Below are 14,171 nucleotides of genomic sequence, written 5' to 3' on the forward strand. Positions count from 1 at the left end.
TCCTCCTCTTAACACCGGTTTTCTCCTTTCCCAGGAGCCCCCCAGGCCAGTGCTGGGGCCAGGCAGCCCTGCAGCCCCCAGCCAGCCCTATGGGACACCCTCCAGCCTCCCCCTCATCCCCTGCATGGCCCTGGAGGATCCTCCTCCTGCTCAGGAGCCCCTGGCACAGCACAAACCTCCCCGCCGGTGAGCCAGGGGTGGGCTGTGTCCCCACAGCACTGCCCCAGTGGCCCCCTACCCAGCTCCAGCAGGAAATCAGGGCTTTGTTAACTATGAAGTGTGGTGAAGGGATGGCAAAATGTTATGTCAGAGCTGCAGCCTAATTATCACTGTGGCCCCACCATGCCAGAGCCCAGGGAAAAGTGTGGAGGGGTCTCCCGGAACCAGAAGGGCTCTGGGCATTCCAGCAGCAGCAAGGGCACAGAGGGCAGGAGCAGTGCCAGACAGGGACAAGTGGCCAGTAGCCACCAAGATTTACTTCAGGGCAGCTCCTCACCCCAGGACCATGCCCACACAGAGCAGTTGTTTCATCCTGTTGCCTGGAGCAGTTTGGGGACCAACAGGCAGCAATGAGGGGTACAAGCAACTTGTGTATCTCCCTGGCCTCTGCTCTCTCCCTGGGGCACATCCCCACCACCAGCCCTTTCTAAAGGAACAGCAAAATCCACTCTTGAAACCATGCTGTGAGTGTAATAAACACCTTCATCTCGTTACTCTCTGCCTCTTGGGGTCCTGTTTATACACACAGACCTTTGCCTCAGCCCGAAACAGCAGCATTGGCTGTGCACCCTGGCCCTGGAGGTGATTCCAGGGCAGGGGAAGTATCCAGTGCTGGGGGTAGGCAGAGATCCTCCTCTTGTGAAGGAAGATGGAGGGAAAGTGATGAAGAGCATGGAGGAGCTTTCCCAAGGAGGAGGTGGAAGTAGCTGAAGTAGCTGCAGTAACACTCCCTGCTCCTTACCCCAGCCCTGGCAGCCTCCTCTCCCCTTAGGCACAGACACCAAAGCCATACCCCCAGCATGTGGCCCCTGCACAAGCACAGGCAGATGAAGCCCAGGGTGCACTCTGCTCCTGCCCCAGGTGAGAGAAGGAGGGCAGGGGCACACAAGCTCATCTGCCTTTGCCAGGGTGCTCCCAGCACACACACTCCTGGCCTCTTAGGCAGAAGTGGAAAGGCTGAGGCTGAGAGGCCAGTGCAGGCAGCAGGGCAGGGAGGAGCCATGGCTGGAGCCTGGAAAAGGAGAGGCAAGCCCAGGCTCATTTGCTTACAATCTTTATTGAAGTCATACAAAAGTTGCCAAAAAGTGAAAAAATACACTATATACAAAACCATTTTCCTTGTAATGAGAGGAGTGTCCAAGGATAAAGAACTATCATACTGCGCTTTCCACAGCAGCCCCTGCTTCTGCTTGTGGCCTTTTCTCTGTCTGAAAGAAAAGGTTTGTTGTTAAAAGACAAGGCAGTGGTGTGCAGCACCCAGCCCTGCAGCAGCTCAAGGTTTCTGTCCTTTGAACTGACTGCTGGGGCTTTGCTGGGCTTCAGAGTCCAACTCTGTTCTGAAATGCTGGTAACAGCTGTGGCCCAGGTGAGAAGTATTAAACCCCAGGAACATCCAGCCCCCAGAGGAGGTTGCAACCCCCCAAAGTGCTGAGATGAGGCTCCAAGCTGGTGCCCCTGCAGCCCCCAGTGTGGGACACATCCTGCCAGCACAACGCAGCTGGGAGCCCAGTGAAGGCCAGTGGGCAATAAAACTGGCACAGAGACCAGGCACAAACCCACAGCTGAACTGAGAGGGGGCAGGGGGAAAGAAGAAAGACAGACAAGCCCAGCCCAGCCTCCTGCCTTAGCTGCCCACCTCCTCTTCCATCTTTTCTGCCACCTCCTTTGCACTGGGGGCCGGGGGCTCACCGCCACCATTCACAGCCGGCTCAGCTTTAGATTTCTTGGCTTCATTGTCTCCCTGTTGAGCCTCCTCCTCTGGTTTCCTCTGAAGACAAAATTGTTTATAGTCTTCACTATGTACCCATTAAATATGTTTCTAGCAAGCCAGCATCTAGTTGTCATTGCACATCACCCATTCAACCTCTGCTTGCTGGCTTCAACACAGATACTCAAGTCTCAACCAAAGCTTCACAGGTCTCACCCACAAGATTCCCAGCAAGACATGAGAGGTGCCAGCATCTGCAGCACTGAATCACCCTGATAGTTTGGCAGGGAAACATGCAACTGCTGAGCCTGGTAACAGCTAGGAGGCAGATTTAGGGTGTCTGCTACAGTCATCACAGAATGATGGGGGTTGGAAGGGACCTCTAGGGATCACCCAGTCCAAGCCCCTGCTAAAGCAGGTTCCCCTCCATCAGGTCACACAGGAACATGTCCAGGTGGGTTTGGAAACCTCCAGAGAAGGAGCCTCCACACCCTCCCTGGGCAGCCTGGGCCAGGGCTCCCTCACCTCAACAGCAAACAAGTTTCTCCTTGTGTTGAAGTGGAACTTGAGCGTTCCAGCTCATGCCCATTATCCCCAGTCCTGTCACTGGGCACTACAGAAAGAAAACTGTGTCCATCCTCCTGGCATCCACCCTTCAGGTATTTATAAGCCTTGATGAGGTCCCTCCTCAGTCTTCTCCAGGCTAAAAAGCCCCAGGTCTCTCAGCCTTTCCTCACAAGAGATGCCCCAGGCCCCTCACCACCTTCAGTTGTATGAGCAAACACTTGGAGAACCACATACCTTTAAAGGAACCCAGTGCTCATCACCTCTTTAAGAGGCAGCTTCCCCTTAGACTGGCTTTACCATTTATTAAGCCCAGCTCTCTATTTCCACTTGGAAAGAAGAGAACCCAGCTCATCCTGGTTGCTTGCCCTTGGGGGATTTTGAGAGATCTGTAGGCCACCCTGCTCTTCTGGCAGGTGCTCAGAGGTGGGCTTCTGTTTAGAGAAGGCCTGCAGAAGCCAGAGTTGGGCTCCCAAGTTAACCCAGTGTGGGTCAGGCAGGCCCTGAGCCATCCAGACCAGTCTCTCAGAGGCTGGATGGTTCCCACACCCGTTGGCTCCCAGTGGAAAAGAGTTTCATGCACCACAGTTGGGTTTGATTTTTATATTTTTCCATTCTAGAACTAAGCCAAAGCTTTAAGACAAGAAATCCAAGTCTACAGAGGCAGCTGGTGGAACTTTAACAGTGTTTGTTCAACCAGTTGTCTCTGGACTCACCTTTTTCCTGACTAGGTGAGAGATGTCTGTAACACACTGAGATGCTCCATCAGCTGCTTTTCTTACTGGAATCTATCACAAGACAGACATAGACATTTGAGTAACAGCTAACAGGAATCCTTAGAGCAGGCAGGAGCTATCAGCATCCATCTTAAATGAACTTACTGTGGAAACAGAACCACTATCTTCACTTTGTGCAAAGCCAGATGTAGTCCCAACCTTGAGAAAAGAAGAACAAACAGTGAAATAATTCCAGCAAGATGATACATGCAAGTGTAGAAAGGGACAGAACACCCAACTCCTTTATGTCTCAACACTGCATCTGTGCACAGGAGAGAGCATTTCCAGCTCTCACACAAACCACTGCTGAAGCTTAAGCCCAGTTTAGTTTCGAACAACTGATGTCAGTGCATTTACTAAACACCCTCCTCAGGTGTCTCAGTTTCCTTCTCACAATCACAGCCTCTAACACTTGTGAGCAGCCACCAGCTCCCAACCTGGGCCATCAAGGCCAAGCTCCTCCCACTATCGCTTTCAAGTTCCACTGGAAGAAGGGTTGGCTGGGGGGAAGCCACAGGACTCACTCACCAGAGTTGCTTTCAGTGCCAGCTCAGCCACTCTTGCACTCTTTTGAGACTCCTTTGAATCTTCTATCTTCTCTTTAATTTCAGGAAGTAGCCCCTTCAGTTCCTCAATTTCCTTCTCATCCTCAGGGGATCCACTTTCTGCCTCCTTGATCCTCTCAGTGAGCATTGCTAGGACGAGACATTGGGGCAAAACAACTCAAGACAAAGCAGCTGTGTCCAGTTACGGATGCCCAGAGGCAGGGACCTGCTAATAACACACCCCCTCTTCAACAACACTGTTACCAGCACCACCTTCAGCCCAGCAAACACTTGCACAAGGAGGCAATGAGTGTAGCAAGCCCCTGCTGCTGCAGGTGAAGGCTTTAGGAACCTCTTACCCAGTCTCTTGTCGATGACCTCCACGGACTTGCCGAACTGCAGGACGGCCTCGTCGAACTGGCTGTTGTAGTGGTAGGCCAGGGCCAGCTGGTAGTGGCTCTCTGCTAGCAGGCGGTCGTGGGCCTCCAGGTACTTCTGCTGCAGGGCCAGGCAGGCCTGGAACTCCTCTATAGCCTGTGTGTAGTTTTCTGCAGGAGGAAGCCAAGAGGTGTTTTCCAAGCAGGCCTGACCCCTGCTTGGGTCACTCAGCATTTTATTGTGCCCAACAACAGACTCCCTGGGGAACAGGGCAGCTGGGCTCAGCCACAGGCTCTTTCACACTGACACCTCCCCACCTCAGGGACTGGCTCAGAGTCCAGTTCTCTCTTTACAGCAAGACTGTAAACAAGGCAGCCAAGTCAACACCAGGCACCCACACGCTGCTGCTTTACCTGCTGCCACGAGCTGAGTGTAACTGCTCACAACTGCAGCCTGGATCTACAGCCAAGGCCAGGCCCCTGCTGCCCTCCAGCCCAGCTCTCCACTGAATGTGTTCTAGTGACATGGAACACAACCCTCACTTTGTAGCCCCTGCTCCAGAAGCCTGACAGATGACTTGCAGTGCTTTTCATACAGAAAGGTTGGCCTCTGCTTGGATTTAACAAGATGAAAAGCAGGGTTTTAGATGAACACATTAGAAGGCAGGAACCTGGGGCTTGCTTCCCACTCCTCCTTTCTGTACTGACACCTCCTGTTAAGCTCAGGGACCCCTCCCACTTCCATAGGGGAAGTCCCAGGTTTCTGAAGCCAAGTGCAAAGCAGAGCTCAAGGCTGGTTTCTCATCTGGCAACACATTATTTCTTACTCAAAGCTTTCTTCTGTTGTTCTACAAAAGCAAGGACTATCCTGGTTAAGGCATCAACTCTTTCATCCATCAATTCCAAAGCTTCTCACTGGGCTGCACTATTGTAACTAGACAGAGTCTATTTTGTTTTCATCTTAACAGCCTCAACCCAGCTCCACTCACTTGCAAGTACAAAACAGTGACAGAAAGTGGAACTGAGCACTTTGTACATAAGAACTAATTTTACTCACCAGATTCAATGCTAACTTCTCCTAGCTTTAGATGAGCTTGAGCTGCATGGAGCTGAGCTTCTTTTGTTTCTTGTCTAAATCAAGAAAAAGAGCAGTTTTCAGCTCCTGATCAGAATGCAACACATTCACTAACTGTTCATGCCACTCCCCAGTCCATCAGTTTCTCTAGCACATCTCCCAATCAGGACTGAAGCCTTTACCTCTTGTAGATGACTTTTGCCAACTCCAGCATGTCCCAGGCTAGCTCAAGGTTTCCAATCTCATCCTCCTCACTTTCCTGTAAAGATTAGACATGCATTAAGTGACTTGGTTGCATATCACACCAAACCACAGGTTTCCAAGCAGTGCTGTCAAGCAATAAATTTATTCCAGGGGTAAACAGTTTCTCTCTACAAGGGAAAAACCAAACATCAAGCAAAACTTCACTGACAGTGCAGATATTTCAGGTGGAAGATAAACTCCCATTGGTAGTTGATATGGCCTTATATTTTTCCACAAATACCAGGAGGCCAAGGATCTTATCCCAGAGCTCAAGTTGCTATTTAGATGAAACAAGGGATATACTTGATGTTCCTTTTTTTTATTTAACTGAGCACTTGAACTTTGTTGGAACGGTCTGAGGAAGAGACCTATCTTCTGTGCAGGAGAGCTGTGCAGCATGTTTAGTAGCACACTCTTAACAGGCCTCAGATTGTTCCAGGTGTTTTGACTGCTACATCCCCATGGCAGCCTGCATTTAGGCAGCACTACACTTCCCACTGAATTCTCACCCTAATCACAGTTGGCTGCATTCAACATGCACAGTGAGACACCAACTAACCAAGCAGAGAATTAACTAACCTGAGTGAGGAGCTAAAACACCTCTCCCTGCTTGCCCCTGCATCTCCCAGGCTGCATTACCCCTCAGGAGACTGCAGGCATTTGTTCCAAGGGCAAGTTTACAGAGGTAAGATCCTACATGGCAGACCATGCACAACACTGGTTTTCAAAAGTAGTTTCCTAAATGAAACACAAGTGGGTTTTCCCAAAGATACCAACAGGACATTTAGACAAATACTGGGCTCTTCCACGGACCCTGCTGTCAGAGCTCAGCAATCCCACCTTGTCTTCCACTGTCAGTTCATTCTCTTTATCATCTTCAGCCTTATAATTTTCTTTATCTTCCTCTTCAGATTCTTCTGTTTCTACAAGGGGAGGAGATAAATGAGAACACTTGTTGTGCCTACACTTGCTTGGCCTGGAGTTGGGCAAGACATTACATCCAGCCCTCTTCCTTCCAGGGACAGGTTAGATGTGTGAGGCAAGAGCACAGACATTGCATTCTCAGCAGCAGCTATCTTGCTGAAAGTGTTGGGCACTGCAGACTGCAGTAGTTCCAGGCTCCCTTAACCCTTGCTTTACCTTCATGCTTTCTAGAACAGGAACTTGCACAGAATCCTGTTCTCACAAATGCTTTGTGGACTCCCACTGAAGCCATGGGGACTTGAGCAGCCCTGCAGGGACTGCTCAGGCGCTGGGCTTCAAGCTACAGGTGTTTTCAGCAAGATAGCTGCCAAGCTGTGTACAGGTAAGACTTGTTCTGAAGTTGTGTTCCTCATGTCAGACAATTAAGTGGCAATGCTACCAATGAACCTGCTGTGTGTGGCACTGACTTGACTTTGGATACTGTGTAGGAGCTTTTGCATGAGCTGCTCTACCAGCAGAAAAACATCTGGGGAAAACGTTCAGTGAAGGAGTAGGGCTAAGGACCTCAGGGCATGGGTTGGCTTGCATGCTCAGGTCACACACTTCACTCCTGCATTATGACCACTGACTAATTCCAAAATCACAGGAGCTTGATGGGGTGGAGACTACAGAACCCATGAGCTCGTTAGTCTAACTCCCCAAAAGCACACACCCACCACTGAGAGGGCGAAAGCTGTATAGAACAGCTCCAAAGGTAAACCTGGAGGGATGTTCAGAAGTTAAAATGGAAGTAGTGGGACAAGTCTGGAATGACACAGCACCAGACCACAATGTTGGAGAGCATCCTCACACAAAGAGAGTTGAGGGGAAAAAAGCAGCAGTATGTGTACATAAGCTGCCTTTCACAGGATCAGTGGGTAACTGCTCTGAAGTTTACATTGTCATACTCCATCCAGACATCTTGTTAGGCAGCTACTCCACCACTGAACATTCCCCATGCTCAGCAGTACAAATCCTTTCAGTGTCCAGAACTATTTAGGCTGTGTTTTTGCCACTCCTAAAATAAGGCTGTTCTTGTGCAGCAGAGTTACTAATGGGCAAACTCTCAACCATCAATTAATGTGTAAACCAGGAAGCACTGGCCTACTAAGCCCATGTGAGTAACACTTCAGAGAAGTGCAGGAGTTTCACCAGGTTACTTTCACACAGTTCTGACAACAGCTACGAAGCAGCGAAGCAGAATGGCAGAAAAAGCTACAGACAGCTGGAAGCCTGCACTGGATGGCAGCAAGAAGCCCTCAGGTTCCAGGGCAAGTTCAGTTTAGATTCACCAATAAAAATTCTGACTGCTCATTACCTCCAGAAAGGCTCAAATGGAGAGGTCCTTCCCCCCACCAAAAGCAAATTTACTATGTTGTCACATATTCAGCTTCTTTCTTTTCTGCTCCACTGTTCTACAATAAAATGTGGTTATAACTCGTGCTTCAAGTTATGTGAAGGTTAGTGCAATAACCCCAGAGGCATGCAAGTGAACATCCATTCAGTATTCTCCACCAGCCTAGCCATCACTTACACATTTCACAGGGCTGTAAGTTTGCTTTCAGGGAAGATTTGCTCTGCAGTTAGTTAAGCGTTAGTCTAGAGAAACTGAGACTATTCACTGCTCCTTGAAACTTTAATTGGATGTAAAAATCCTTCAAGAGCCCCTTTACTGTGCCTTTTCCTTACTCTAAGGCAAACAGAAAATTCTGAATGGAACACTTTTTACCCATTGTTAGCCAAATCCACCAAGTCATCCACCCACAAGTACTTTTCTCCTCTCACTGTTACCTTCACCCTCTTCCATCAGTTCATCTTTCTCTTCTTTTTCTACCTTAGCACCTTCACCCTCTTCCATCCGGTCATCCTTCTTTTCCTCCTTCTCTACTTCAGAAGCTATTTCAGCCTTCTCTTCCACATCCTTAGACAGCTCTTTGCCCTCTGTGGGCACAGGTTCCTTTGAAGACTCTGTCTCCTTAGACTCATCTGGCTTCTCTTCTGTAGTTGTCTCTACAGGCTCTTGTTTCTCCTCCACCTTCTCCTGCTCAAGTGCCTCTGCTTTCCCTTCTGCAGCTTCTTTCTGCTCCACACCAACTGCTGCCTGCACTTCTGCTGTCACTTGTGCAGCTGCCTTTTCTTCCACAGCTGCCTCTGCCTGCCCTTCCACAGCCTCTCCTCCCTTTTCCACAGCTGGCTCTTTTTCTGTTGCTTCTGCTGTCTGCTCTCCCACCTCTTTCTCCTTCACAGCCACTTCTCCAGCTGCAGCCTCTTCCACACTTGCCTTTGCCTCCTTGTCCAGCACTTCTGTCTTTCTATCCTTCTCCTCACTTGCCTCTGCTGCCTTGTCTTCAGCCACTATCTTCTGCTCTTTTTCTACCACCTTCTCTTCCACAGCTGCCTCCTCTTTCACAGCCTCCTGCTGCTTCTGCTCTTCTGAAGTTACTTCTTCCACAGAAGCCTCCACCTTCTCTTCAGCCTCTCCAAGCTCTACATCCTTGTCAGCAACTTCTTCTGCTGCTTTTTCTTCTTCAATCTCTTTCATTTCAACATCCTCCTCTTTGACTTCCTTCTCAGATAGTACTGGAGACTCTTCTGCAGTCTTTTTGGCCTCTTCTTTTTCCCCCATGGCGTTATATACCTGTTCTCTCAACTCCTCCCTTGCTTCTTCTACATGATTGAGGAAGCATAAACATTTCTTCGAGTTTAGTGAGAAAAGACATTAACGGGCACTGACAACACCACCCTCAGACCCTCCAGTGTGTCCATTTGCCATTGGATTAGATGGCATTCCTTAAAACAAACAAGCCAAAAATCTGCTTTCAGAGTACAAGGAATTGGGACACAGTCAACTTAGCAACCTGAGCTCAGGCAATCCCTTCCCCAGGCTGTGTTATGGCAAGCGGCCGCTCAAGCAGTGTGCAGTTCTGCGCCCCAGCGATTTAGCCACAGCTAAGCAAGAGGTGCCAGTGCTTTAACAGTCTGGATTCACAGGAATTCCTGTATTACCTCCAGTAGCAGGTAGTATAAAACACTGTTCCTGGGCTTTCTACAGTCTCTGACCAGCCCTACTACACACATTGTACTGCTACAGGGTTACAAAGCAGTTTTGAGTTGACTTGTGAGGCTTAAGCAAGCAGGTTTGAATGCAGTGTGTCAGGACACAGCTACCTGGTGATCCTTTACACATGCCTTCAGTGACCAGGTCCTTGCAAAAGTTTTAGAGGTCTTGTTCTATCTTTAAGCAAGATCAGAAGGACAAAAACACCCCCCCCAACACACAAAAGAGTCCATATTCAGGCTGCTGACACTCAACCAAATGATTCAGGCTACCCAAGATACCGATGGACTGGACCCGGATCATTTAGACAAGACACAGGCTGGTGCCTCCACAGCACAACATTCAGCGTTACATACCATCAGCAGTTGGCAATGCAGACCCATCTTCAGCTTTTTCTCCTTCCTCTTCAACCTGAACCCCCTCTAAGGCATTTCCCAGCACACCATTTTCCATTCTAAAAGGAAGAGGAGTTTTATCCCTTAGCTCGTGTATCGACACCATTCGACCTGCACAAGCTGCAACGCCATGGCCCAGCCCACCTGCTGTAACCCCACAAACACAAAGCTCCAGCATCATCCTGTCTGGATGAGGGTGAAACCCAGTTATGCCAGGCAGGCTCTCAGCATACCTTGCCAACTCCAGGAGAGATTTTCCATAGTAAAAAAAAGCTTCTGCACACTCATCCGCTGTCTCACCATATTTTTTACCCCTACAAAAGTAATGGGAGAATTATTTGCCTGGGCTTACTTGAGATTTTGCTCTTTTTTGCTTGTCTCCTATCGTTTCAAACAAATAATGAATGCACCTCTCATTTAGCCAGACACCTCTTCCAAACATCCAGCAAAGCAAGTTAATCTACAACCCAAAGAGGTATCGCCATCAGAGATCAATCAAGACCAGTCAACAAGTTACCAGAGAGTAACACTATCCCCACTATTTTCACATTAACAGTCATCAGATGCATACACTGCAAAACAAAGCACCAAACCCTTTTTTCTCCTTAGGGAGCTGCACTAGCAACTATCAGCACAAAAGCCTCCTAATTGCACACCAACTACACTCTTGTCCAACACTTGAGTTAAACAGTTTGTGGTATTGAAAACAGGATGACATATGTAAGGCAAGAAACTCAATCTTTCTTGTGTAAGCCACATCAGCACAGCCAAGCTGGAAAACAAGCCCTCCAAAGGCACACAAAAGCTTCTGCTACTCACAGTAGACTCGCAGCTTCCTGGAACGCGTTAACAGCCGCCGGGATATTCCCCATCACCAAGTGTTTCTGTCCTAAACCCAACAGCTTCTTTGATTCTCCATCTACATCCATACTGGAGAGAGGGAGGAAAAGAAAACTCCATCAACTACAGGATTTTGTCGAAGTTTCTGTAGTAACTTTGCATCCAGCTTTCAAAACCTGCTCAGCTTAATGTAGCAGCGAGTTGCACAGACAGCGCTGCTCAGAACAACCAGTGTCAGGGGGGTTGTTTGGTTTCCTTTGTTTACATGTGGACCAATGTCCTGGTTTCAGCTGGAGCTGAGTTAATTTTCTCCCTACTAGCTGGTACAGTGCTGTGTTTTGGATTTAGTGAGAGAACAATGTTGATAACACACTGATGTTGTAGTTGTTGTTTAGTGCTCGTCCCCAAGCAAAGGGCTCTCAGCTTCCCATGCTCTGCCAGCAAAGAGGTGCACAAGGAGCTGAGAGGGGCCATGACCAAGACAGTTGACCCAAACTAGCCCAAAGGCTACTCCACAACAAAGAATGTCATGTCCAGTCAATAAACTGAGGGGATTGGCCAGAAAGGGCAGGTCACAGCTCAGGCACTGCTCAGCAGGTGGTGAGCAACTGCACTGTGCAACAGCAGGCTTCTCTTGGGTTTTATTCCTCTCCCTTTTTGCTATCTTCCTCTTCATTACTGTTGTTATTATATTCTATTGTAGCTATCACACTGATCTTATCTCAACCCATGAGCTTTGTTTTCTTTTCTGAGTCTCCTCCCCTTCCCACAGGAGCAGGGAGGAAGGAGCCAACGAGTGGCTGCCTGGTGCTTTGTTGCTTTCTGGGGTTAAACTATGACCACCAGCTTTTAGCTCTGATGTCTGAGGGCAGACAGGTAAATTTTAACCAACTGCTGCAAGAAGTGGGTCTCAGAATCTGATAGAATACAGGATGCTGAAGCATACACTTCAAGTTGCACAGCAACACCACAGTGAGTACAGTACAGCGTTTCACCAGACAGCAACGCCAGCTAATCCAAGAAAGAGAGGAGTACGTCCAAGCTATGACTTCTCCTACCCCAGCATGATGCATTTAAGACTGATAGATGCAATACTTAGTTTTAATGCAGTGCATATCACACAGCTCCATTTCCAGAAGGTCCACCATCAACCTGTGTCTTGGACTGGGACAAGAGCAGCTGCCCACATAGGAGCACTGATACATGCTAACACTTCTCCAGCACTAACACACCAAGAGCTTCCCCAGCAACAGCTAGTATTTGTGTCCTTACTAGTCCTTGAAACAGGTTGATTGCACTAGATTTGTGCAGTCTGCTGGAGACCATGACTTTCAGCTCCTACAGCATCCACATCTGTTAAACTTCCAGCCTAACAACAGATTTGAGGGGTGACCTTTGTTTCACGCAGTAAGCCCCAGACTTTGCATTCTTTAGCGACCGACAACTCCTGGCTCCATTCTCACCTGTCTGTCTTGTCTGTGGATGTGGAAGGAGCTGCCAATTCCTCTTCCATCCTGCAAACAAAATATCAAGCAAGTGTTTACGACAGGCCAGCCGTTAGCTGAGCGTAGAGCTCTCGGAGGGGTGTGGGCAGAGGCCTGCGTGGTGCTGGCTCTCAGCTATTCTCCACCGGTTCCCATGCTGGTTTGCTGTGCTAGTTGTCTTCTGGAGACACCTCTTAGTTTCAGTTTTGTTTACTGTTTGAATGAGAGGGTGTGAGGGAAGCAGACGCTTTCACATGCAGTATCGGGTCAACAGGTCTGCTGCCTAAAAGCCGGGCCCACCCACCCGCGCCAGCTCGCAGCCACTGTCCCACACACGCCCCGTGGCTCGGGGCTGCCTCCACACAAACTCGCGGCGCGGAACGGAGCCGCAAAGCGCCAACCCGAGCGCTGTGCGCCGCGCTTCCCGTCAGAAAACGCCGGCTGTGCCCGAGGCGCCCGCCCGAGCCGCTTCCCGGGGCCGGCCGCTGACAGGCGCCGGGGCCGTGGCGGCGGCAGCGGGAGGCGGGGGGAGCTGGGGGCGGCGTCGCGGAGCTCGCCGGGCGGAACAAAGGGCGGCGAGGCGGGCGGCGGCCGCGGCCCCCCCCACGGCCCCTCGCAGACAATGGGCGCCTTTCCCGCCTTCCCCCGGCCCCGCCCCGCGCCGTTGGCGCCAAACCCCGGCGGCGGCTCCTGACGGGCTGCGGGCCCGGCGTCACGTGACGCGGGAGGCACGCCGCCGGGCTCCGCGGCGCCGGCTGCCCCCAACAAAGATGGCAGCACCCGCGCGCGGGTCACGTGGTGGCTCCGCGCGAGCCGAGCGGGCCCAGCTGGCGCTGCAGGAGCGGGGCGGCACGTACCACCGCCAGCGGGGAGGGGGGAAGGAGACAAAGCGTGGGGGGGGGGAGGCGAGCCCGGACAGCATCCCTAGCCCTCCCCACCGAAAGAAACGCCGCCCGCGCTCCCCCCGGTCACCCCGCGACGCGAAGGCGTCCCCCTGATGCCCCCCCCACGCCCCCCTCCCCCGACACGAACACACGGGAACCGCGGCCAGCCCGCGCGGCCCTACCTAGTCGGTGAAGCCGGCGCGGGCTCAACGGAAGGGGGAGCGGCGACGGCCGAAGATTGCATAGAAGCTGCTGGAGACAGAGGCGGCGGCAGCAGAGTGCAGACCCCTACCCCTCCGGCTGCCTATATACCCCCGAGGACACGCCCCGGCCCGCCTCACGGCGCGCGCACGCCGCGGGGGGACTACCGCTCCCGGCATGCAGCGCGCTCGCTCCCCGCGGCCCGCCGGAGACGCCGCCGCGCGAGGCTTGCCGGGAAGCGTGGTCCCGAGAGGCAGAGGCTGCGACGGGGCCGCGCGGGCCGCTGGGAAGTGTAGTGCCGCGCGAGGCACGCCGGGAAATGCAGTCCCGCCGGGAGGCCGGCGCCGCGCGGCATGCCGGGGAGGAAGGACAGAGCTCGGCGGGGTGGGTGCCGCGGGGAGCCGCTGCGGGCCGGGCGCGGGGCCCGCGGCGCAGGGAGGGCGAGGCCGGCCTCGGTGCCCAGGTCAGCGAGCCCTTCGCAGTGCTGGGCTCCTCCTCTCGGCGCCGCGCCGGGCTGGGGCGGGCCCGAGCGCTGCAGCAGTCCAGCGCACTGCGGGCCGATGCGGAGCTCGCACAGCCCAGCCGCCCGCCCCTTTTGAGGAACTCGTATTCCCCCGCTTTCCGCCTGCGGAAGCGTTAACGCCTGTTCTCGGGCGTAACGGCAGCCCGGCCTCCGCCAGGTGAGCAGCCACCCCGCTCATGCAGCTTTCTCCTCAGCGCCCGTAACCCACCGGACACGGCAGCTGCCACGGCTGGAAAGCTCCACACAACTTGCGCAGCAGCAGCAAAGGCGCGGGTGGAGAGCTAGAGGCTCCTTCCTTTAAAAGCTTCAACTCCAC

At 52.0% G+C, this 14,171-nt stretch overlaps 2 protein-coding genes across 3 annotated transcripts in view; one reads left to right on the top strand and one right to left on the bottom strand.

Annotated features, from left to right (window-relative positions):
- The window catches only part of PRDX1 (peroxiredoxin 1), a 354,386-nt gene that overhangs the window by 305,096 nt on the left and 35,119 nt on the right, over positions 1-14,171 (top strand). The window lies entirely within an intron of this gene.
- On the bottom strand, positions 1,272-13,497 carry NASP (nuclear autoantigenic sperm protein). Its single transcript, XM_062003471.1, has 15 exons — positions 13,314-13,497; positions 12,227-12,277; positions 10,743-10,853; positions 10,157-10,237; positions 9,885-9,982; positions 8,262-9,137; positions 6,348-6,430; positions 5,447-5,523; positions 5,247-5,320; positions 4,172-4,360; positions 3,796-3,962; positions 3,373-3,426; positions 3,208-3,279; positions 1,856-1,987; positions 1,272-1,427 (listed from the first exon to the last, which is right to left on the bottom strand). The coding sequence occupies exons 1-15, from the start codon at positions 13,373-13,375 to the stop codon at positions 1,374-1,376; spliced, it is 2,181 nt and encodes a 726-aa protein (XP_061859455.1). The 5' UTR covers positions 13,376-13,497; the 3' UTR covers positions 1,272-1,373.

This window comes from Colius striatus, chromosome 10, assembly GCF_028858725.1.
Source record: "Colius striatus isolate bColStr4 chromosome 10, bColStr4.1.hap1, whole genome shotgun sequence".
Taxonomy (NCBI): Eukaryota; Metazoa; Chordata; class Aves; order Coliiformes; family Coliidae; genus Colius; species Colius striatus.